A 23,980-nucleotide genomic window follows, 5' to 3' on the forward strand; every position below is an offset into this window, starting at 1 on the left:
CATAACAAATGCCACTTTTTTTTTTAGACCTTTAGAATTTGTTAAAATGGTGAAAATTAATTTTGTTGCGTTAAAATATAGTTGTGCCTGAAGATTAGATGAAGCTTCCGTTCCGGTACAAAAAAAGCAAATGGTACTTTTTACGTACCTAAACTCCAAAACGGGTCAATTTTGACCCCAACACAATAGGGTTAACTGAGTTTTCAGAGCCAAATTAGGATTTATTTTCTCAAAAGAAGCACCAAAACTGGAGACTTTTAGTTCAAGATTGTTGCTGTAGCACTGTGTATCAAGTGTTAGTTTTTCTCAAATAATTCTTAAAACACTGATTAACCCTACAATATTCAAAAATAATAAAAAAAAAAAAAAACAGCATAAACTATGTATTGGGGGAAAAAATACCATTAATAGGTGAATCTGTGGGTGCTGAAGCGCGACTAAGTGGGGGTCCACTAGTAGAGGAACATGTTTATACCCTTTATACCACCATTATAGAAAAGAGTTTTCATTTTTTTATATAAATTAATCGAGGGGCTCGTCGGCCGCCAGATGCCCATCTCAGTCCCAAAAGTAGCTCCCTGCTCCAGTGTGTGCCACAAACTACGTTTGCTGTGTTGTGATGTGACAAAATGAGAAAACAGATTTCGTGAATATGCTTTTACAATATGTATGATATGACAAAGTTTACTGTATTCAATGTTATGTTTTGATTTTCTTAACGCTTATTTACCTGTTTGAGCAAAAATGCATGTATGATGCAGCTAGTGCAGCTTCTACCACTGCAAATTAATCCCTCCGTGTACAAACATTTAATCTGAGCGTGTTACTTTAGCACATTTGTAAAAGATCACTTGCTTGCTCTCAATGGATTGTGTTTAGTGGCTGCTGAGTGCACTTTAATTCAAGTCCACGCCGCACAAACTCTCAAACTCTCGCGATGTGATTTGAATTTGCGAATTTGAGCCTCTCCCGTTGTTGGATGTTGGTTGCACTACCAGTGATGTGAGCCTGGACTGGAAGACTAGAAAACATTGCAAGTAGAAGTGGCAAGTACTTTGCGGTACTGCACTAGGAGTACGGAATTTTCTTGAATTTTTGTACTTCTATTTTTCACGAAAAGCGTTTCCTTCTTTCGCCGCCACTGTCCGGGGGAAAAGCGAATGACAGACGGTATGTTCTCTCTTTTCCAAGCTAACCTTGCTAGCTTGATGCACGCTAGTGGTTGGAAACCTTGGTTGGCTCAAACTCGAGTTTATGTCTTGAGTAAGGGCGTCGCGGACATAATTACAATTTTATAGAACTGCCGAAGTCATACGCCCTTTTTTCACGATGCAAATGTACTCTTATCTCCAACTATTTAAAAAATATAAATCTAATTCAAATTAACACCAACTCTGCGGCTAGTTATCACACCATGAGCATTAAAGGAGAAACACAAACCCGTTAACAGTTTTGCGTTATCACTGTTTGCTTATTTTGCGTCATAATTTATGCCAGATACTCACTAATAATTTTAATTGTTGGGTGGTGTACTTTGTTCTGACTTCAGGCAATATGTTAAACCTGTACTGTAGCAGCAATGTGTTTTACTCTTCAACTACGCCCTTTAAAACTGCTGCCAGATTCGAGTGACAAGTAATGAAGTCAGAGGGACTTTAGAAACCCGGTAGTAATAGAAATGATATTTGGTATTTGTTCTTCCTGGTGTGTATCACAGTATCAGGTAACATGGCCAATTTTGAGCCTTGATAACGACAGGGATGGCTGCCTCCTCACAACCAGACAAATTGCAAATACAATATCCATTTACACGTATCGATTAAAGGAAATTTTAAGCAACAACAGCAGTAGAATGACCCCTTAAACTATTCTACCGCCTAAACATACCTGCTCAGGTTGCTTTACATGTTAAAAAATGTGGCTTATTCTGCCAAAGTAGATCTGTATGCTTTCACTCGTGTAGCACACTCTGATATTGTCTTTTCCAAAAGTAGAAACAAGTACAGTACTGTATTGTACTGTACATCTACATGCGTACCCAAGGCCTGTTTTCCACTTAGCACACCATAAAGGTTGTATTTGTGATCCAAAGATTTTGTTCTTAAAACTTTGCTAGAGTGAAACTATAGACCTTCATCATGCTTGTGCATTATGTTTCTTTTGTGAACAATATATTTTTTTTTTTCACAAATTGAAGTAGTAGTATAGACCGCTGAGGAATGAAAACAGAAGTACAGCTTAACTGTCTATTCTGAGGAATGGATGACTGTTGCTTCATGTTGCACATGTTCTAGGCTGATGACCTTTTTTTTGGAACAACACACTGGGTTCTTCAAAAAAAAAGGTCGTCAGCCTAGCACACCGGTGTCAAACTCCAGTCTTCAAGGGCCGCTATCTTGCATGTTTTATGTGTTTCCTTCCTCAAAAACACCTGATTCAAATGATCAGCCACGTTATCAAACTCTTGCAGTGCTTGCTGTTATGTTGTGTTGTGTTCTAGGAGGGAAACATCTAAAATATGCAGGATGGTGGTCCTCGAGGACCGGTATTTGACGCCTGTGGCCTGGCATGATGATCTGTCCAATGGTGTGTGTGTGTGTGTGCGCGCGGGGATGTGTGCATGTGTGTGCGTGCATGTGTTTATCAGGACCTGTCAATGCTCTCCCATCTTTTGGCCTCCTGTAAACACAGCTGCAAGGTTAGGTGGTGTTGGCTAGGTCAACATAACAGGGGGCTGTCGTGATACAAATGATAGATGTCACCCCCCCATTAATCTTGGGTGATAAGGGATTTGAATGCCATTATCTTTAGGCAGATTTACACCTCTGTTACGCTGCTGCAAACCCCCCCAACATGGTGCCCACCCTTCTAAATATTTGTTCTACAACAAATTTAACTTTAAAAATGCAAAATGAAAAATAAATACCAACCTGCAGGCTGTGAGAGGAATGTGAGCTTCAACGGATTACGACGGAACGTGCGCTAATAACTGTTAAAGTTCTAATTTTTATCATAAAATTGACCTACTTTAACCACAATGCCATGGTACGTTTTATCCAAAGGTACAATCCTGGTGTACAGTAATGCACTTTTAAACGTTTGTCATTGTTGTTGTGCAAAGCGAAAGTGGCACTGCTGCTGTTGCTGATGCCTCTCCTTTTTCTTCGTTGCCTCCTTTTTCTTCGTTGCCTCCTTCTTCTTCGTTGCCTCCTTCTTTTAAAACGAAGCAGCAGCCCAGTCACCGGAAGTAAACGTGGTTTAACTTTTTCTTTGCACAATAACATCAACAAGGACCTTTGGATAAAATGCAACGCGGGATTCTAGTTAAGGTAAGCTGTTTTAAGACGAACTTAGGACAAAACTAACCAACATTTTAAGGTTTTATTTGCCAAAGTTTCGTCCTCCTTGTGTTGAACGAACGGCACATTTGAATTAACGTTATGAGTTTCCGAACAGAACGTTGTTCAAAAGTGCTGTTCGTTTGTTAGCGTGGACGAGACTAGCAAGAGGCTGCGATAATGCGCAGCTCATGGGATGAATCCAATCACGTGCCTTTTATGAGTGCCCGCGGGTATGTACAAAGCCTCAGAGTCAACTCATCCCTTTGAAACATTACTTCTCTCTGCAATAAGGTTGTATTTTTCATTTTTCTTTTTTGATGAATACTTTTTGAAAACCCGCGATGCACTGAGGCCGCGAACCACGAAGTGGCGAGGGATCACTGTATTTTCATGTTCTTTTCTAGCTTCTACATTCTCTGAGCAAATCAGCCCTGTGCCAGATATATCATCAACTTACCTGTTCAGCATACCCCATGACATGTTTTTCTCTTGAAATTATTGTAATAGATCTTCTATAAATATACAAGGGGGTGCAAACGTAGCTATACAGTTATAAAAACAGATAAAGCCTATACAATGCTTACTGTGTTTTTTAAGAAAACAGAAAAAAATACATTCATCATATGACTAATATTACCGATGTGTATACCTATTTTTGCACCCCCCTGTATATCAAAAACTGTGAATTCTTGTATGGGGTCAGAAATAAGGATGATGTTTTCGCTGATTGATTACAAAGGCCACAATTAAAACTGATGTAAATAAATACAATTACATTTTTTTAATTACAAATAATACCTAATTATACTTAATTTAGGTAATTTTATTTTAAAATGTAATATTTAACCTTTAATAAGAGGTCAACACAACTATGAAAAAGTCAAATGAACTGGTTAATATAAAGATTAAATAAATACCTTTTTAAGAATGTGAGGATCAGCAGTTAGGGTGATGGATGGATGGTGCTTAGTAGGGTTGGGCAAATCACAATGTACATATTTCATATCAGTCTATCGATTAAATACACCTTTTTTACCTATTTAAAATAAGAAACACAATTCAATTGATTAAACATACAATTTGATTCAATAATTCTTTGTTGGGCTTTTTATTAATATTTTGAGACAAAATAGTGTTCAGTCACCTACTTGCCAAACCAAAACCTTGATTGTTCATGAGCCCCTTTGATGTTCCTCTACTATCCCTAGTCCCAAAGAAGCCACAGAATGTGCATGGAGGCAACATTACACAGAGGACAGGCAGGCCAGGAATGCAGCTTGTCAAATCGTCTGCCTAACGACACTAGCTCAGCTGCCGTGTCTTTCACTGTTCACATTTGTCTGTCTTCAAAACTGCCATCACTGTGTACTCCACCGCCCCCTGGTTTATCTCCATACTTTACAGGATGCATGAAATGTCCATACAGCCCTGTTCAAATGCCAGATTTTGTGATGTAAAAAGGTAAGATAAAGATAAATTGTTTGAAAACCTTTTCCAAATGAACATCAAACTGAAATCTTTTGAGGGGAAAAGATCAACTAAGAAAAACACAATTAACTGGTATTATTTTTTTAATATCACCAAATAGGGCTGAATGATTTTGGAAAATAATCTAATTGACGAATTCATCCTCTTAATATTTGACGGCTTGACAACTTTGCACTGATGCGTTTTTATTTGTGGCGGCTCAAGCAGCCACACACTATCGTCTGTGTGTGTGTGTGTGTGTCTGTGTGTGTGTGCGCGCTCAAACTTCGAACACACGTAAATCGAAGTCAACGGCGGCACGCCATGACAGACCCTTCCTCACACATGCTCTCCGACAAACAACGACAGCTAAAACATCACAAAATAGACAACACACTTACATGGTGAAGGTTTTTACACACATGGGATCCGGGTCCGGCCCCGGGCCTTGAGTTTGACACCTGTGATCTAGGTCTTAAGATGACTGAAATGATAGTTTGGGGTATATTCATGGTTTAAATTATAGGATAGATGGAATACTCTGAACTATTTTGGTATCAAAGATTGTGGTCTGATTACCGGTCTAACCACACATAAATTTTCTGTACTGCTTATTCTCATTCGGGACATGGGTGTGTGCGAGCCTCTCCCAGTTAAGTTCGAGCAAGTGGCGGTGTACACCCTGGACCGGTTTTCAGCCAATCATAGCCTATTAATAGAGGCGGTTATAAACATTTTTAGGAGGAGCCTCAATTATTTACTGTATTCTAAGTGGGTGTTTATTGTAATGTATTAATATAGTTTTGTCCTGAATTTCTCTCATACCATCTCTTTCTTTTGCTAGGCTCTGTTGTATCTGTTTCTGACCAAGTGACCACTTTTCCGCAATCATCCAACTATTAGATGTGACCTCGAGGTTGATCAGGAGAAGCCACCATGCCTTGAGCACAGAAGGGCCCTCTGGAGCCCTTTACCCCCACCCTGGTCCACCTCCCCGCTCCCCCATCCATCACCTTAGCCCATCTCCTAGCCCTGCTCTACTCCCTAATCTCCCTGTACATGTGAGGAACAGGCTTCCCTGCGCTGGCTCCCCACCGGCCCACCCCTCTGGTCCTCCTGGAGAGATGAGCCTGCCTAAGCACCATCAGTTTGGCAGTGGTAGTGGTGGGGTAATGGGCTCTGACAGGGATCTGCAATCCACTGCCTCCTCCATTTCGCTGTCCTCTGTGAAGAAGGCTCCTAAGAAAAGGCGCCTGTCCCTGGCTTCTCTTTTTCGATGGCGAGGACGGGAGGCCAAATCAGTACGCCGGAAGTCTCGTGACTTGCAAAACCCTGGGCCAATTGGTCTTACAGGAGTGGACGGCATTGCTAGCATTGAGAGCATCCACTCCGAGATGTGTTATGAAAAGAGCTCTGCCTTCTTCACTGTGGCTGGGACTGGGGCTCCCTCTGCTGCTTTTGTTGCTGCCTCCACCTCATCTGCCTCGGGACCTTGTGTATCTGCCTCCGCCCCCTCTTCTTTCAAGATGGAGAGTGGAGTGGGGATGGAGCGTTTGGAGTGCCCTCTGTGCCTTCTGCACCACTCTAAGGAGAATTTCCCTGACATCATGACTTGTCACCACCGGTCTTGCATTGACTGCCTACGGCAGTACTTGCGCATTGAGATCTCAGAGTCGCGTGTCAACATTTGCTGCCCCGAGTGCTCGGAGCGTTTCAATCCACATGACATCTGCATGATTCTTGGTGACCGGAGTTTGATGGAGAAATATGAAGAGTTCATGCTCAGAAGGTGGTTGGTGGCTGACCCTGACTGCCGTTGGTGTCCGGCACCCGATTGTGGGTAAGCTTTTTGTTTTGTATTTTTTAACTGATATAAGGCTGCAACTCACATTTATTTTAGGAATTGTTTAATTTGTTCATTGTCTTTGCAATTCATTGATGAATTGGAAAAAAAAAACAGGGATCGAGTGAAATGAAGGAACAAAGGATGAAAACCGCATTTCTGAAAGGAAATTTAGATCTCTTACACCTTTTAAAAATTTCCTTACCTCATTTTTTGCTCTTAGCCAAATTTGTCAAAGTGTAGGTATGTGTGTAAAATTTGAAAGATTCATTGATTTAAATCAGACCAGCATTATCAGACAGATCTTTTTAATTCCAGTCACTACATGATACAATAGGTACATCACGGCATAACAAAAAACTTGAAAGCCACATATTTCAGAAAATAGGCAAACATTTTGATGTTTCTTTTTTAAAGTAAAGACAGATATTTGCAAAAATAGAAATAGAAAAATGAAAATATGTTGAGGCTGAAATTCTGAAGATTTGGACAATTTTAAGTTTAACAATGTTTCTAAATGAGTAATCGATTATAAAAAGAGTTGGTTAATTTGATTATTTGTTGATTAATCGATAAATTGTTAGACGGAAACACCAGTCACGTGAAAATAAGAAAAATAACAAAAGTGTTTTTCGCAGGACAGCGACGATATATACTGGTTTTGCTGTGTTTTTGTGCTGGGCTTGCTTGTACAACTGCAAGACTAGCACAAAAACATGGTTGTTGTTTTGTTTGTTTTTTAGGGTTGCCATTACATTCAATCCAAACGGTTAACTTAAATTGTCCTGTTAATCTTCATGTTTTGGTATTGCTGTGTATAAGAATATTTGGACTGCGGCCAATCAGAGAAGCGTCCCACCCTTCACTATCCCTGATTGTCTGAGAAAATTTTTTTCAGTTGCATCATTGTGAATTTCGGTGCACAAGCACACTGTGGCAAGGTTCTTGATTTTAAGAAAAAAAAAAAATTAATTCTTCTTCCATCATGTCATTGTGAAATGTTCACACAATACATGTACATACTATGACTGGAGCTGCTGTGCCTACCATGCTGTTTAACCTTTGTCAATTTCTATATATCCGGTCATGTGTCCTTCTATGATCTGTTTTTTTGTTTGTTTGTTTTGTTTTTCTTCTTATGCTAGGTATGCAGTTATTGCCTTTGGTTGTGCTAGCTGCCCGAAAATCACCTGTGGGAGGAATAGTTGTGGTACAGAGTTCTGTTATCTTTGTAAGCAACTGTGGCACCCCAACCAAACCTGTGACACAGCACGACAGATGAGAGCCCAAAGCCTTCGCCTGAGGACAGTTCGCTCGTCATCCCTCAGCTCCAGCCAAAAGAGTGGAGCCACAGGTTAATTGACTCAACACACACACACAAAAACCTGTAAAGCTGTATGGCGTCATGGCACTATAATAATGGCAGCATTCCAAACCCTAGACAACTCTCAAGACATGACACATCTTCAGGTTTTGACTTTTAAGACATATTTTCCTAGAAATTATTGGTCCGTTTTCAAAGTATATAGTTGAGGACGTTGGAATGTTGACATTCCACTGAAATGAACCGTTATGGTTGATTGCAGGTCTGATCTTCTGTCCATTGTTGGGCAAAAATGCAGTGATTGTTTTTATTTCTCTTTTGTTCTGTCCTGCCCACAGCTGATGACATCAAGCCATGCCCCCGCTGTGCTGCTTATATAATTAAAATGAATGATGGCAGCTGTAACCACATGACTTGTGCTGTCTGCGGCTGTGAGTTCTGCTGGCTTTGTATGAAAGAGATCTCAGACCTACATTACTTGAGGTTAGTAACCGCATGCTAAGAACCACATACACTTGGTTATATAATTAACAATGAACATGGTAGAGCTCTGCGATATTACAATGTACATCCTAGTGCAATTGCAATATAAAAATGTCTACCATGCAATATACTGAAACCTGTCATTTCTATTGTTATTTTGATGTGTGGGGCTTTGTTAGAGCTTTTGCTCCACTATGGTAGTGTCTGCGACGGTAACATAACTATAGTCATTTGTGACGTGTGAGCTGACTTCTCTAAATGGAAGCTTTACAGTGGACATGTGTACCAAGAGATGGAGTTTGAGTTTTTGTGCGACAAGAGTGAATTTAGACACCGTACGCCTAGGACATTATACAAAACTTTTATGACCAATGAATGAACGAAGGTTAATGCAACACTACTTGCTTGTGACAGCATTCTTACATATCCCGCAAATACTTGTTTAACACATTAATAAGGCCAGGAGTGCATGACCGCGTTTCCACCACTAAAGCCGGGAGCGCTGTTGCGTCTTTCTACCCTTAATGCCGGGAGAACATTTACGTCATTTTCTTTTGTTAATCCAATTGTTGGCCTCTTAGCCAATAAAATGCGTCAGAAAATACATATGACGGTGTCGTGAGCCCTTGAAGCCCTTGAGGCCTTTGAGCATAATGGCAGACGCGCGGATGATCGCGGAAGCTCTGAAATAAGTACCGGCAATGATATAGATGCAGCGCTTGTGGACTTTGAAGCCGTCGTACATGATATATGGTTAAGATGTATGTTTGTAGACAATGACAATATCGACGTCTATGTGACAGAATAGAGGATGGTAATTACCACTCGATTTTTTTAGAATTAAAAATAGTGCTAATCTTGCACTGACACACTGAAACAGTAAATAATAATAAACTTGGGCCTGTGTGAAAGCCACATGTCTAAGCTCTGAAATTCTTTTGGAATTATGTTCTGCTACAGGGGACTGAGATCAATTATTTTGGAGGTGTTGAATTTCTGCAAGAATCTCAGATTTAAGAGGGTGACCATAGTCGCCCATTGGTTTTGGGGAGATGTTGAGCCAGATGTTCTAGGCCTTAATGGGTTAAGTCACTGCTCGAGGAGCATGGATGTCAACAACATGCCAGATGTGGAGGAGAGCTTTGTAGAGAACAAAGTGGAAACCCAGCACAAAGAGTGGTTCCGAAAAGAGTGAACCATAATTCCATGGTTTGATGAAAAAAAAAAAAAAGAATCTGTCTATTGTAATCTTCAAAACAAGTCGTTACTCAAATGTGTTATGAGATGAGAATTTACTTGTGGTGTTCAGGCAGTATGACAAGTTGTAAGTGCGAAATTAGGACACTTTTGAGGTGGGAAACAGCGTGTCATTTTATATTTGATTGTAAAAATGTATCTTATTGTCTTTAATCATTAAGATTCCTGTCTATGGATCTCATGTTAATTTCGATTGCAAATAATTATTTTAGCCACCAACAAAGTAATAATGAAAATTAAAGAGACAATCACATTTCATACCCTCCAATTGCAACCACACTATCTCAGGTGCTACCGGTAATTTATATGACCCTTTTCTGAAATATTTGTGTTTTCCAAGCTGAGCCTATCCCAGCTGTCTTCGGGCAGTAGGCGGGGGACACCCTGAATTGGTTGTGAAGGGCACACAGAGACAAACAAATAATCGCACTCACAATCACACCTAGGGGCAATTTAGAGTGTCCAATCAACTTACCATGCATGTTTTTAGAATGTGGGAGGAAACCGGAGTACCCGGAGAAAACCAACGCAGGCACGGGGAGAACATGCAAACTCCACCCAGGGAGGCCGTGGCCGGGATCGAGCCCACGACCTCTGAACTCTGAGGCGGACGTGCTAACCACTCGTCCACTGTGCCACCTTTTTTTTTCTCCCTTTTTTGTACAAAATACATGTTTGAAGAGGGGTGTGTGGACATTTTATACTCAGTGGAACAGAAAGGCTACAATTTTCTGATCACTTGAACAATCCAGCCATGTTTATTTCCAGAAATCTTATACAATGCATACAGTTGGAATGCTCAGTTTTAATAATGACTTAAAACTATTAAGAGAGGTGCTTATTTATATTTATGGTCACTTTTTGTAGTTTATACTGCATCAAATTGAAAGCTGTTTCTAATATTTAAACCTCAAAGGAAGAACTAAAAAAGTCATTTTCAATTAAAGAAAATGTAAGCCAAAAAAGTTATGATTTCATCAAAATTAAAGAAAGAAGTTACCCGGATTGAAATTTCAAGTACCGGTATCGTTTCTACACCAAACAATAGCAAAGAGTCCCATCAGTTTATGAATGACAGGGAAAGGGTAAACTTCTTTTTTTTTCCCCTCTTCCCATCTACCATTTTCCCAGTCCGTCAGGTTGTACCTTTTGGGGGAAGAAACCATGGAGCAGAAAGAAGAAGATTCTTTGGCAATTGGGAACACTGGTTGGTGCCCCTGTTGGCATTGCGCTGATCGCGGGCATAGCTATCCCTGCCATGGTTATTGGCATCCCCGTATACGTGGGAAGGAAGGTGAGATTGCAAACTTTCATATCAACTAAGTTGGAATTTCAATTTGCTTGTACACTACACTATATAAATCTATTGCCCATTGAGTGAATTACACATGATTTTACCACTATCAAGTTCAAAAGTCAAATCATCTCCAAAATTGAATGCAGTGAGTGGAGGCCTGCATATTTATGGTTCGGCATTGGCAAAATGACCCATCCGCAGATTTTTTGGGTGGGAAACTGTCCTATTATACATGGAATTTGGTGGTATTTGCGGTTTTTTTTCGTACAACTTTGATTGTTGTTGTTTTTTCATTGCAAAATGCTGTCAACATGAATGATTTTAAAAAACTATAAGCCTTTTCCAAGTGTTGTTTGATATATTCGTGGTTGAAATTATTATTGTAGTCAATTATAATCATTTTTGAGAGACCCTGTCTATTAGCGGATTTTCACTATAGTGGGGGGCCTTTGTCACATTGCATTCTGTCTTGTGTGACAAAGTTACTCTTAATTTCCCACAGATTCACAATCGCTATGAAGGTAAAGATGTCGCCAAACACAAGAAGAATCTCCTGATAGCAGGTGGCGTGACGCTGTCTGTCATTGTGTCTCCAGTGGTTGCAGCAGTCACTGTTGGTCAGTTATGCTTCTATTTCTTTCATCTTCATCCTTAAATTAGTCATGCCAGTAGCTCTTCCTTGTTTGACTTTGCTTTGTTCAGTAATTGAAACTTTGTTTTCACGGTCAATTAGATCTCTCCTCTATTGCTTAATCATTGCAGAAGCTCAAGGAGACCTAAATAAATGATTTTGAAAACCACCATTAGGCCTATCTTTTTGCTGCTATCTTAATACTGGTGTGTGGGTGTGTGTGTTTCCCCATTGTTTTTCAGGCATTGGAGTTCCCATTATGCTTGCATATGTTTACGGTGTGGTGCCCATATCTTTGTGCCGGAGTGGCGGCTGTGGTGTCTCTACAGTCAATGGAAAAGGCGTTCGGATAGAATTTGATGATGAGAATGACATGAATGTCGCCACTGGGACAGCAGCCACTGGTAAGCCCGTCGCCTGCCCGCCACTGCCAGTCCCAACTAACCTGCAAACCAAAAGTGCACCTTACATTATTCGTATGCGGAAGTATTTGAAAGACATCACAGATGGGCATGGGTCCTTTTCTTCACTTGGCACACACTTCGAAACATGTCGTTACCTATCGTCTACCTATGCTGACGCAGCAGTAAACTTGTAATCAAAGTACATATTTGTATGAAAAAGACTTCTAGACCATGGCTATTAATGAAAACCATTAAGTTCAGAGCTGAGCATGCCTCGACGTATTCTTACGCTACGTGCCGTCCATAGCCTCAAAATATTGTAAGTCAGAATCATCATGAGCAACAAAGCATCCCTAACCATATTGTAGAAATTATAACCCTAGTGTCCCCCAGAGCCTGACAAATGTAAAGATGCTGTCAATTGCTCGAATTTGATACCACACAGATTTTCCGAACTTGTGACCTCCACACAGCAGGGAGTGAGCCCGGATTCCCAAATCTCAGAACTGGGAGGCAGACGTGCTAACCATTTTAGCCACCCTCTTGCCCAAAGCCAAAGATTTATAATTTTCGTTTAATTGTACTTCTTACCTTGTTATTATCCAAGAACACACTTATGAACATTTGTCCAGATCTTGATTCATAATTTGGATGCACTTTGGAGTTTAGTGCTTAACACATGATTCACACATTTTCAATAGCTTTAATGATTGTATCGTTTGTAGATTCCACATCTGTGGCAGACGCTAGAAACAATGCCAGTATCAGCGAAGGCAGTGTTGGGTGTCTGACAGGCAGTTTGAGTGCCAGTGGCAGCCAAATGGACAGACTTGGGGCCTTGAGGGACAACCTGAGTGAGACAGCATCCACCACAGCCCTTGCTGGAGCCAGCATCACTGGCAGCCTCTCCGGCAGTGCCATGGTCCACTACCTAAGCAGGTACACAGGCGGCAACACATGCTGTAGGCTTTCCATGTTGACGTTAATGTCTTGTCAAAACAACTCTCAAACAGGTTGGAAGCGCAAGCAGATGTGCAAAAGGACCATTGCAGTCTCAGCGGCGAATCTGGTACTGTCAGCCTTGGTGCAATCAGCGACAATGCAAGCACTAAAGCGATGGCTGGATCCATTCTTAATGGCCACAGTCCTCTTGGCAGGTAAGAAGTATAAATGTATACATAGATAGATATACAGTGGGTACTGAAAGTATTCAGACCCCTTGAATTTTTTTCAATTTCTGTGTCATTGCAGCCAATGCCAAAATCAAAAAAGTTCATTTTATTTCTCATTAATGTACACTCAGCACTCCATCTTGACATAAAAACACAAATGTAGATTTGTTTTGCAAATATATGAAAAAAGAAAAACTGAAATATCATAGGGTCATAAGTATTCAGACCCTTTGCAGCAACCTTTATATTTAACTTAAAGGTCAGGGTACAAACTGGCGGACATTAGTGCAATTGTGCAGTCCTGCACCTGAGCTCAAATCGTGCAATACCCAACATTCCCCACTACTGTAATACCGTGCAATACTCAACATTCCCCACTACTGTTAGTCTAGTTTTATTTTTATCCAATGCTGTTCCTTACATTTCACTACAGCACTGCAGCACTGTCACTTACTTAGAGTATTATAAATGATATATATATATATAATATATAATATTATATATATATATATATATATATATATATATATATATATATATATATATATATATATATATATATATATATATATATATATATATATATATATATATATATATATATATATATATATATATATATGTATATAATATATATGTATATATTATATATATATATGTATATAATATATATGTATATAATATATATGTATATATATGTATATAATATATATGTATATATATATATATGTATATTATATATATGTATATTATATATATATATGTATATATATATATATGTATATATGTATATTATATATATGTATATTATATATATGTGTATATATATATATATATTATATATATGTATATTATATATATGTATATATGTATATATAATCTATATATGTATATATATATAATCTATATATGTATATATTTATATATATATACACACATACATACACACATATACAAAAATATATACATGTATACATACATATACAGGAAGTCCTCAATTTATGAACGAATTCCGTTCCTATGCTGGCCGATGTAACCCAAATTTGCGCATAAATCGGAGTTCACCGTTAGTCGAAATTTACGTCAAAATACTTAGTATAAAAAAACTAAGATACATTAAAATAAAAAAATATATAATTTCTACAATATATTGAATTATATAATAATAATAAATACTGCTGAGAGATGGATGAAGAAGGAGGAGAGGGCGAAAAATGCAAAGATACGCCCGGCGGACAAACACAGACAAGCACTAACACTAGCTAAGCAGAATCTCTGTGCATGCTCAACCTCAAGGAATCCTGGGGTCCATTTCAGGCAGAGGCACAGCACAAAAGCACACTTTCGGAGCAAGCAGGAAACAGGCTGCTTCATTCCTGTGGTGAGTGACAGGAATATCAGTGTGTTTTATTGGCAGTTTAAAGTCACAAGCGGAAATGACGTCCATTTGAGTCACAATGCTCGTGCGTTGCCGTTCACATCGAATTATTCAAATGCCTGAGCAACTCTGTCTGCTCATTCATGTAAATGGATTATTCTGAATGTTTCAGAAATCAGAATTTTGACCTTAACCCGAATATTGACTCCATGTAAATGTAGTCACAATGGTGTTGGGGACAAAATGGCGGAAGAGACACGGGCGTCGTAAAGTCGAAACGTCGTAGGTCGCATACGTTGTAACTCGATGACTTACTGTTTATAAATAAATGTGATGCTGTCAAAAATTTTGGCGCAACTAACTTTAGCGCTGGTTACTAACCTTTCTTGGTCGCACCAGTGCAACCAGTACAAAAGGTTAGTCTAAGCCCTGTAACATAAATAAAGGAGATGCAAACCCGGAGCTTTGGCCACTCTTCCTTGCATCATTATCATTACCTTTATATTGTAAATAACTGATTTAAATTCGGCCATTAGTGCCTATTGTAATGAATTAGACGCAAATAATGGAGATTGCATCACTTGTATGAAGCCATCTTTTGAAATAAGATTTACTGTACAAAATTCAAAGAATAAAACCAATGATCAGTCTAGTCTAAAATGGCATGGGCCTCTGTGCTGTAAAAAAAAAAAAAAAAAAAAAGAGAGAGAGAGAATTGAATCGTGACTCTTAAGATCGAATCGAGGATTTGTAGAATCATGACACGCCAAATCTGTTTCATGATCAACCCTTGTGTTCCTTGTGCCACTTGTCGGTCATTTCTCCTTCCTGTCCTTCCTCTTAGAGATGGCGCCAGTATGGAAGTCCAGGTGGATATCGAATCCAAACCTGCCAAGCTAAGGAACCACAGCCGCAGCAGCAGCGTGGACGACGGCAGCCACATGGGACGCTGTGGCTGGACCTGCCCATCTAACGAGTGCTTGACGTCGGAGGGCCGAGGAACAGCCGCCAAGTGCCCGTCCTCCATAAACTCAGGAGGCAAAAAGAGCATAGGCCAACTGCACAGGAAGGGGGACAGAGGCACAAAGATCAACGACACAAGGGAGGATATGGATGCTCAGCTTTTGGAGCAGCGTTGCACCAGCTCTTTGGAGTTTGACTCTCCTTCTCTGAGCGGCAGCCTGCCGTCCATTACAGACTCCCACTCCAGCCGCTGCTCCGAGCTGAGCTGCTCGGACCTGGAGAGCATGAAAACGTCTTGTAGCCACGGCTCCGTTGGAGGCGACCACCACGCCGCTGTCAGCTCCTTACCTGAGGTGGAGAACGACAGGCTGGAGACCTGCCCCGCTTCACGGACCCCATCCCGGGTTCCACGCTCGCCTAGCTTCTCCCCGGCTCACGCTGCAGCGCTTTCCTCCCTCCGCTTCGTCGCAGAGGAGAACGTCAGCTTGGTGCGTCTCACTGACCAAGACTCTCAGAGAAACACTGCACAGCTAATCAAAGAAAGCAACAATAATCACCACCCTCTACAACATGCCAATCGTACCCAGCACAAGAATCCGTGTACGCAGACTGACATATAAAATATAAATACAACAAGTGCTGCATAGATCTTTTCATTCTGTCAAGTGACAAGCTTCAGATCGACAGAAATCAACAAAAAACATAGCTCATGAAAAACCACATTTGACTAGCGTGTCACCTGGCTGCATTTTGCTTTATCATCATCGGTGGAAGGAGGTAGACCATTTTTGGGGATCGGTGGAGGTTTGAGATGAAACTACTGTACCAGTTTGCATCAGTTTGTCTCTTTGTCCCTTTGAGGAGATGCTCCATTGGGCTTTGGGGGCTTCTTTAGAGGCCATGCTTGAAAACAAAGGGAGTCTCTTTTTACTTTGATTGCTGGATTTCAATGAAATGTCTTGGAATGTTTGGTCATGCCTCATCAAGAAAGTGTGTTATCTTTTTTTGTTCACTCACGGTGCCTTTAAAAGCAGTTTGTGTTCTCTGGGTGTCTTCCTCCTCTGTGTCTTAATTACCTCCCCCACAAGGCAATGACATTTTGTATACTGCAGAATGTTAGGGAGCGTTACTCTAATAAACAATTCTTAGGCATGGTCAACATGCTCAATAAAGACTTTGCAATTGCTTACCAAAGACAGCACTCAGGCTCTTATTGATCTTTGACTTGTTGCCAGTACACACTCTAGTGCACTTTTTTTTTTTTTTACAGCAATAAACTATCGGGATCTCAGACACACTTTACGAATTGCAGATGACAGAGATTAGCCAAAGGCACTGTTACATGTTTTTCTGTAATATTGTTGATCTGCAAAGTTCCTAGACATACTGCATACTGTAAAGCGTTGTCTTCCCTGTATTTCCACCACTGTTGCATTGCATATCGGTGCTGCGTCTCAGACTTGAACTAAATGGTGTTGGTTTTTTTTTTTGTGCACAGCCATTTCATCTGAGCTTCTGCTCAGTGGCTGCGTTGTTTAGGTGGTTGCAAGCAGTTTGAATTGTATTTTGACCCAGAAATGTTTCTGAATCAACTTTTTCATTCCGTTGAGTAAAGCTACATGCCGCCACCCTCAACTTCTGGATCATTTAAACACACCAGTGCCAGATAGAATTGTGGCAGTATTTTAGTTGTTTCTTTATTCCATATATGTAAATGCATACCAAAATCCCCCCCCCCCCCAAAAAAAGATGTTTGTTTCTCATGTTTACATAGTAATTCAGTTCTTCCAAAATTGGTTTTATTATTATTTTTTTTGGAAAAACCTTTACCTGAGTCAATGGATTCAAACCCTTCCAACATCAAAATGTTCCACTCATTCCGGACACATGACCATGTCAATTTCATATTCAAAATATATGTATTTTGAATACAGTATTTCCATAAGATTCTTTTGAAATGACTGGACATATTTGCATTTTGGAATGGTTGAGTCCTGAGTTGTTTTCTTTGGTTTAATCTGATGTGTGGTGTATTCTGATATTCTGTTATTTCGGTCTTGCTCCTCATCAACCATTTATATAGAGGACCAAAACTGCCAAAATAAAAAATAGAAAATAAAACAAAATATAAAACTATATAACTTAAATAAATCAAATAAAAATATAAATACATTTATATTTAACAGTATTTCTTTATTACAGTATTTATTTTTGCATTTATTTCCACATTTAGTTTTTATTTTTAAATTTATTTTTGTATTTGTTTTTTCTTTTATTTTGTACTATTTATTTTTTGTTATATTTGTAATTTTTTAAATTATATATTTTATTTTTTCACTTATTTTTTATTTTGGTAGTTTTGGTCCTTCAGTGCAGAAGGAAATGTTATTCAAATGAGGGGTGGTCCTAAGTATGCCTTGGGTTGAGCTACTGTACAGTATTCTTGCCCAATATGCGAATCGTTCAACCCAAGCCACATTGAGGACCGCCCCCTAATTACAATAACATTTCTTCATGTCAGCATGAAATGCAGAAGGAAATGTTATTCAAATGAGGGGGCGGTCCTCAGTATAGCTTGGGTTGAACTTTTCCACTAATGGATAGAATAGCTCATAACTCAATAACTCATTTGAATAACATTTCATTCTACACTGCAGGACCGAAACTACCAAAATAAAAAATAAAAGTCAAAATTAAAAAAAAATGTAATTGAAAAGTAAATTTAAAAAATATAAATACAAAATAAATGTAAGAATGAATACAAAACTTAAAAAAGATTTTAAAAAATTAAATTAGAATTTAAAAAAAAAGAAATGTGGAAATAAATACTAAAGCATAAATACATTTAAATCTCAATTTCTATTTTATTTATTTCAATTGTAATTTTATATTCGTTTTTATTTTCACTTATTTTGATTTGGCAGTTTTGGTCTTCCATACATGTACTACTGTCCTATGGCTTTTTAAATAAGTACAAATTAAATTTGCAGAATAAAGAAATTGTCAGAGGGAGTATTCTCAACTCACATACACACTTAACTGCTCATTGCGAGGGGCCAAGTGGACCAGAAACAACATGAAAACATTCGATTTTTCTTTATGTGGCTTATAAAGCACATTAGTGGAGTCTTGCCTTTCCAGAGCTACAGTATAATAGATGTACTGTATTTGATGTTATACTTTTACTGTATCATATTAAATCATTCATTGCCTTGACCTGCTCTATTTGAACATTAACATTGCATTAATAAAAGCGCAAATGTTTGAGTTCAATTATTTGCATTAACAGAGACAGCTTTTTTTATGTCAGTGATACTGTATGTTTTTAATATGAGACTGTAATCACATTTGATAATGACACAAATGACTTGAGGATGCTGAAATTACCAATGGTAAATTGTTTTATTGTTATTTGATTTTTTTTTTATCCATTTTAGTTGAAAGAAGACATCCATTCCTTTTCTAAAGCAGGAACTTGCGCCATCGCAGTCAACGTAGAACTACACAGCAGACTACAAGTTGAACTGGTCTCCAGTCAATCACAGGCTGACTGTGAAACATGGAGTGTGTGAACCACTACACAATCAAAGGTTACTTGAGGGGGGGGGGGGGCGGGAAACAGACCACCAATAGGTGATTTAAAGTTTCAAGTTGTATTTTTTACCAGTTCAACAAGTACCGTTGCCGTTAGTGGAAACAGTTCTATCATGCCCACCTAGGTCTTCCAAAATAATACAGTACTGTATATACAGTTATACAACTCTGTTATCTTTCCCGAAGGCAAGGAAAGTCTTAAATAGCTTAAAATTCCCTGCAATGAAAGTTGTCATGCACTGATTAAGAGCAGTTTAGAGAGCAGCCCATTCATCAACATTCTGATAAACAAGCACTGGGCTCTGGTATGCTACTGAGAAAATGAGCGTCATCTTGGGGCCCAATTTTCCAGTACACTCAAATTCCGTCATTTTGTGCCCTTTCCACAGAATTGGTTAGAGTGGTAAAAAAGTAATTCTCCATAGCAAAACTGTCTTCAAAGAAAATATAGCCTATATTCCTTACACAGTCAGTTTAAATATACTGTATAAGCTCAGATCATTTACAGCACAGAACTGTTCAAGTGAATGTGTTTGCTCTGGGACACATTCTGCAGTTGCCCGCATCTTTTTGGGGAGTTTTGCATAGATCCAAGAGTTGTGGTGATGTAGCAGCAGCAGCTCATGCTGGGCAGGGAGGATGCAGACGGACGGCTCAGATATATTTGTTGGCCAGGTTCTGAACGTCATTCTTGGTGAACTCTGTGCTCTCAGCAGATGACAGGTGCTCAAACAATTGGCTCACGTGGTGCCGCTCGTCCTTCTCCATCAGCATCAGTGCGACCTGAGGAAACGTACACACGTGCCCTCAATTAGAATTTAAGAGGAACCACATTCCAACGCGTGCATTGGCATCAGTATGCACAGACAATGGAACATTTATTCCAGTTCCTTGATATCCAGCTTCATGTGTCCATAGACTAGAGCACTCTTTGTCCTCACTTGTAAGAATTCTGTGCATCAATAGAAACTGGTATTTTTTTTTTTTTTTTTAATTTCACTTTTGGCTGATTTATAGTGACTCGGTCACACCTTACTAGTTAACTACTGTGCAGCTAATAACCCTATTAGGCAGGTTCGCACGTACTTGTAGCTTCCTGGAGCCTACTAATAGAACAAAAATGTTCACTAGTGGTTTTGCCTTAACTGGTGTCATAGTTTTCCTGCTATAGTGTGTAAAAATGTCCTCCATTAGTGGAAGGCAGGAGTGGAAAAACATTGCAACTAAGACAGTTGTTCTACTAGTGCGCCCTAGTCATTCCACCGGTGCACTGAATTGTCTTACTAGTGAAAACAAAGAGTGTACTAGTGCATGGACTCACTGGTAAGACAATGTTGACATACCAGTCGGAAAACTACATGAGTGACGCAAAACTGAACTAGTTGAAAACTGCATGCCACTAGTACTACTATTGATAATAAATTTATACTAGTTTACAGCAAGCCCTCTACTAGTAGTACTAGTATCATGTAGATGTCAACTAGTGCAGTTTTGTCAAACTAGTAAGATAGTAACCTATTGTTGTCCTACTAGTATGCCAAATGTGTTCTATTAGTGTGCAAAAATGTCTAACAGTACCAGAAAGCTACTGTCAGCCAAGTAAATAAACGTTACTACTAAGACAGTTGTTGTACTAGTGCGCCATAGTCGGTTTACGAGGTTGGCTTACTAGTGAGGACAAAGGACGTACTATTACAAGGGCTCACTAGTAGAACGACTTCACATGAGAAGTATCTTACTACTTACAACTAGTGAGGAAAAAACGTGCACTAGTTGGGATCTGTGTGCTAATAGGATGCTCTGACCCTGTGCAATGACACTAAATTTGAGGAAAAATGTCTCATTAGGCCCAATTTGCCATTTTCACAGAGGGTTGTACTCAGTTTTGTTGCTGTTCAAACATGAATAACTGCGTGTGGAGTTATTTTTCATCTTCGAATTGTTGGGAATTCCTAGACCAGGCCCAGTGGCCCTGCAGCCTCGTCAGGAAAAAGGAAAAGGATCCACAATGGAATTCTGACTGTGCCGTTCTTGTCATGTTTTATAGGTGATGATGCATCCAAATGGAATTCCAATACACAAAACTTGTCTTTGAATATTTAATACAACAAACAGGAAGTCCAAAAATTATGGTCGAGTACAAACAGCAGCGCTGGGACATCCGTGCGTCTCCCGTGGGATCGGGAAGTCAGGAGACCCCCCCCCCTCGTGAGATAATGTGTTATAAATCAGCGGCAGCCCCGCCTTCCCAGGAAGAGCTGAGCCCATTCTAAAACCGACACGTCTCTATGTGATTGCATTTTTATTGAGTGTCATCAGTGTCATCAAAGCAGCTAGTGTGTGTGCGGCTTAAGAACATATCTTTGAATAATTTTAAAATAAAGTATTTGGAAAAAAGTGAGGGATGTACTCTCTCTTACCGAGAACCTGTCAGCAGTATGAAGATGACTGAGGTGTTTGTAAACTAGGTTGGGGTCCTTCTCCAGGAGGTGCGAGTCCAGCACTTTGACGATGAAGCTGATGGTCTGCCCATTGAGCTGAGTGCTCAAAAACTGCGGAAGCAGCTCTGGAGCTGTTGAAGCCAACATGTCGGCGCACGCCGCCACGTTGCCGCTGCTGCAGGCATTGTTTAGAGCTTGGCCAAACTCGTACGCGTTGCTTGGTTGCGATTTGCAGCTCAACTCTTCTCTGAAACAACTGTCAGAGTTTGCCACAGTTGACGTTTCCTGATCACCGTCCATCTAGGGGGGAGAACCAAGTACAGACATGAAGTCTTGTGTTCATGTTTAGGGAGGCTTTGCTCAATACCTTGCTTGGAAGTTCAGAGCGGCACTACAATATCTGCTCTTTATTATTTCACAATCATTGATGACTCAGCCATGCCAGTGACGGATATGCTGGCTTTCAGGCGGTCTGTGTCATATTGATATAACAATGTTGGAATTAGTTAAATGGGCCGTCCAATCCTCGAGCAAGATGACTGATTGATGACGATGAACCAGGTTGCTTGATATAAAGTCAAGGACACGTGAATGAAAGCAAAGATGTGGACGCCCACTGCATTTACAGTGGTACCTCAAGTTAAAAACCTAATTTGTTCCGTGAACCCGTTTGTAACTCGAAACGTTTGTAAATTGAGGTCACTTTTCACATTGAAATGAATGAAAATACAATTCTTCCGTTCCAACCCCCAAATTGTGTCGTGTTTGTACATTTTTAAATGTAATCTTGATTTGTTTGAAAATAAATACAGTACAAATCATTGAAAATATACTACTAATGATAATATAATAATATAATATAATAACAATATAGGACAACAGCTCCTCCATTGAAAAAGAGTCTGCTTCAAAAAGAATCTTATTCAGGTGTTTTTTTCTTCTGTCTATTTTGTATTAATTTATTGGGGTTTTAAAAAAAAAAAAAAAAGGAAGAAGCATAGATTTCCTACCAAAACTTTGTGCGTCTTCAAAAAGTGTGTCTCTACCTCTGTGATGGGGATGACCTTCCGAGATTTGGCCGGTGATTCTGCGATGAGACTTTGCTTGAGTAGAATTGTTACTTCCTCCAGCTCCTTCTCTGCCTCCTGCACGTTGGGATCCTGCTGCAGCACCTCCTGGAGGTCGGTGCTGCATGCCAGGTAGTCCTGGAATGGGCGCAAGGAACAACAAACCATACGGACGGTCACTCACACATTAGGCCCAAAAAACAGCATTAAATGCAAGGGTAGGCAAACATCGGCCAATTCTATTCGAACATGTGAACTTTTAATGCTGCAGATGATTTCCAAAAGGAAATCATTGCCTGAAGCAAATTCGGAGCATCATATCGGCCAACTGTCCTCACCTTAAGCCCTTTATTGGCCATCGCTCGTCTGTAGAAGGCCTTCTTATTGCTTGGCTCCAGTTTGAGTGCTGCGTCACAGTCTTGCTTGGCCTCAGCAAATCTCTCAAGCTTCAAGTAGCACAGGGCTCTGCCGTTACAAATACATGCACGCATGCACATCAACTTAGGGCGTTTCCGACTCTCATCAGCATCACATCTGATTATGACTCATTCTGATAAGAAACATTTGAACACGACACAAAGTGAAGGGCCACAATTCAAGGCAGTGATACTTTATGTCAACAAGGGCATACAAACCTGTGTAACAAGTTTACAATCGTTTGGGAATTTTCATAATAGTTCATTTTTATTTTGTTTTGTTTTAAATTGTTGTGGGAGTGGGTTTTGTTAGTTTTTATTCGTTTTAGGTTTTCCCCAAAATGCTTAGTTTTGTTTTTATTCGTTTTAGCATTAGTTGCAGTTTTTTAAAAACGCGTTATTGTGTGCATGATTAAAAAAAACATCATGGGAAGTATTACTATTTTGTAGTAAAATCTCAACAAAAATGCTATTTTAAAACAAATGAAATACAGGTACTGGTACTACTTTATATACAACAGTAATAACTTTGAAGTACAATAAGTGCAGTGCATAATACTGCTATTAAAGTTTGCAGTCGGTATCGCTGACGAAAGCCCGTTTAAAATCAGAGCCGGAACAGCCTATTAGGCGGATACTATTTTTTCTCCCCCGGTAAAAAGGCGAATGACGGACGACCGAAGGGTACCCACGCTGCAGATGGATAATGAATAATGGATGCTCAATTTTTAGGAAAATGCCCAGCTCTGCCATTTTCATATATGAACCAAAAAAAGAAGAGCACATCTGACCAAGCGTCTTGTTACGGGCTGAAGCAGGGGAGCCGTAACAAACGAAAGCTTGTCGCTCCTACGCAACGTCATCTGGTGGTGCTTCTTGTCGCTAGGACTACAACTCCGGGA

At 39.6% G+C, this 23,980-nt stretch overlaps 2 protein-coding genes across 2 annotated transcripts in view; one reads left to right on the forward strand and one right to left on the reverse strand.

Moving 5' to 3' along the window:
• Nucleotides 1-944: 944 nt before the first annotated feature.
• Nucleotides 945-17,298, forward strand: LOC147144000 (E3 ubiquitin-protein ligase RNF19A-like). Its single transcript, XM_086037668.1, has 10 exons — nt 945-1,170; nt 5,653-6,648; nt 7,797-8,005; nt 8,314-8,458; nt 10,847-11,009; nt 11,515-11,629; nt 11,886-12,047; nt 12,773-12,986; nt 13,061-13,204; nt 15,442-17,298. The coding sequence occupies exons 2-10, from the start codon at nt 5,933-5,935 to the stop codon at nt 16,178-16,180; spliced, it is 2,607 nt and encodes an 868-aa protein (XP_085893794.1). The 5' UTR covers nt 945-1,170; nt 5,653-5,932; the 3' UTR covers nt 16,181-17,298.
• A 1,645-nt stretch (nt 17,299-18,943) lies between these two features.
• The window catches only part of LOC147144001 (sperm-associated antigen 1-like), a 24,606-nt gene continuing 19,569 nt past the window's right edge, over nt 18,944-23,980 (reverse strand). The window contains exons 15-18 of the mRNA XM_086037667.1: nt 23,001-23,127; nt 22,642-22,800; nt 21,575-21,895; nt 18,944-19,937 (exon numbers count right to left, since the gene is read on the reverse strand). Of these exons, the coding sequence (XP_085893793.1) occupies nt 19,809-19,937; nt 21,575-21,895; nt 22,642-22,800; nt 23,001-23,127 (736 nt within the window). The 3' untranslated portion in view covers nt 18,944-19,808. The remainder of the gene's footprint in view (nt 19,938-21,574; nt 21,896-22,641; nt 22,801-23,000; nt 23,128-23,980) is intronic.

The sequence above is a fragment of the Filicampus tigris genome, chromosome 8 (assembly GCF_054856515.1).
Source record: "Filicampus tigris isolate MCC_2025a chromosome 8, RoL_Ftig_1.0, whole genome shotgun sequence".
NCBI classification, from domain to species: Eukaryota; Metazoa; Chordata; class Actinopteri; order Syngnathiformes; family Syngnathidae; genus Filicampus; species Filicampus tigris.

What these genes read in the sequence shown, in the direction of transcription:
- LOC147144000 (XM_086037668.1), top strand. Translation starts at nt 5,933, where the DNA reads ATGAGCCTGCCTAAGCACCATCAGTTTGGCAGTGGTAGTGGTGGGGTA. An exon ending in CCAAAAGAGTGGAGCCACAG is followed by an intron (nt 8,006 to 8,313) that starts GTTAATTGACTC and finishes TCCTGCCCACAG; the next exon opens with CTGATGACATCAAGCCATGC. An exon ending in GGCCACAGTCCTCTTGGCAG is followed by an intron (nt 13,205 to 15,441) that starts GTAAGAAGTATA and finishes CCTTCCTCTTAG; the next exon opens with AGATGGCGCCAGTATGGAAG.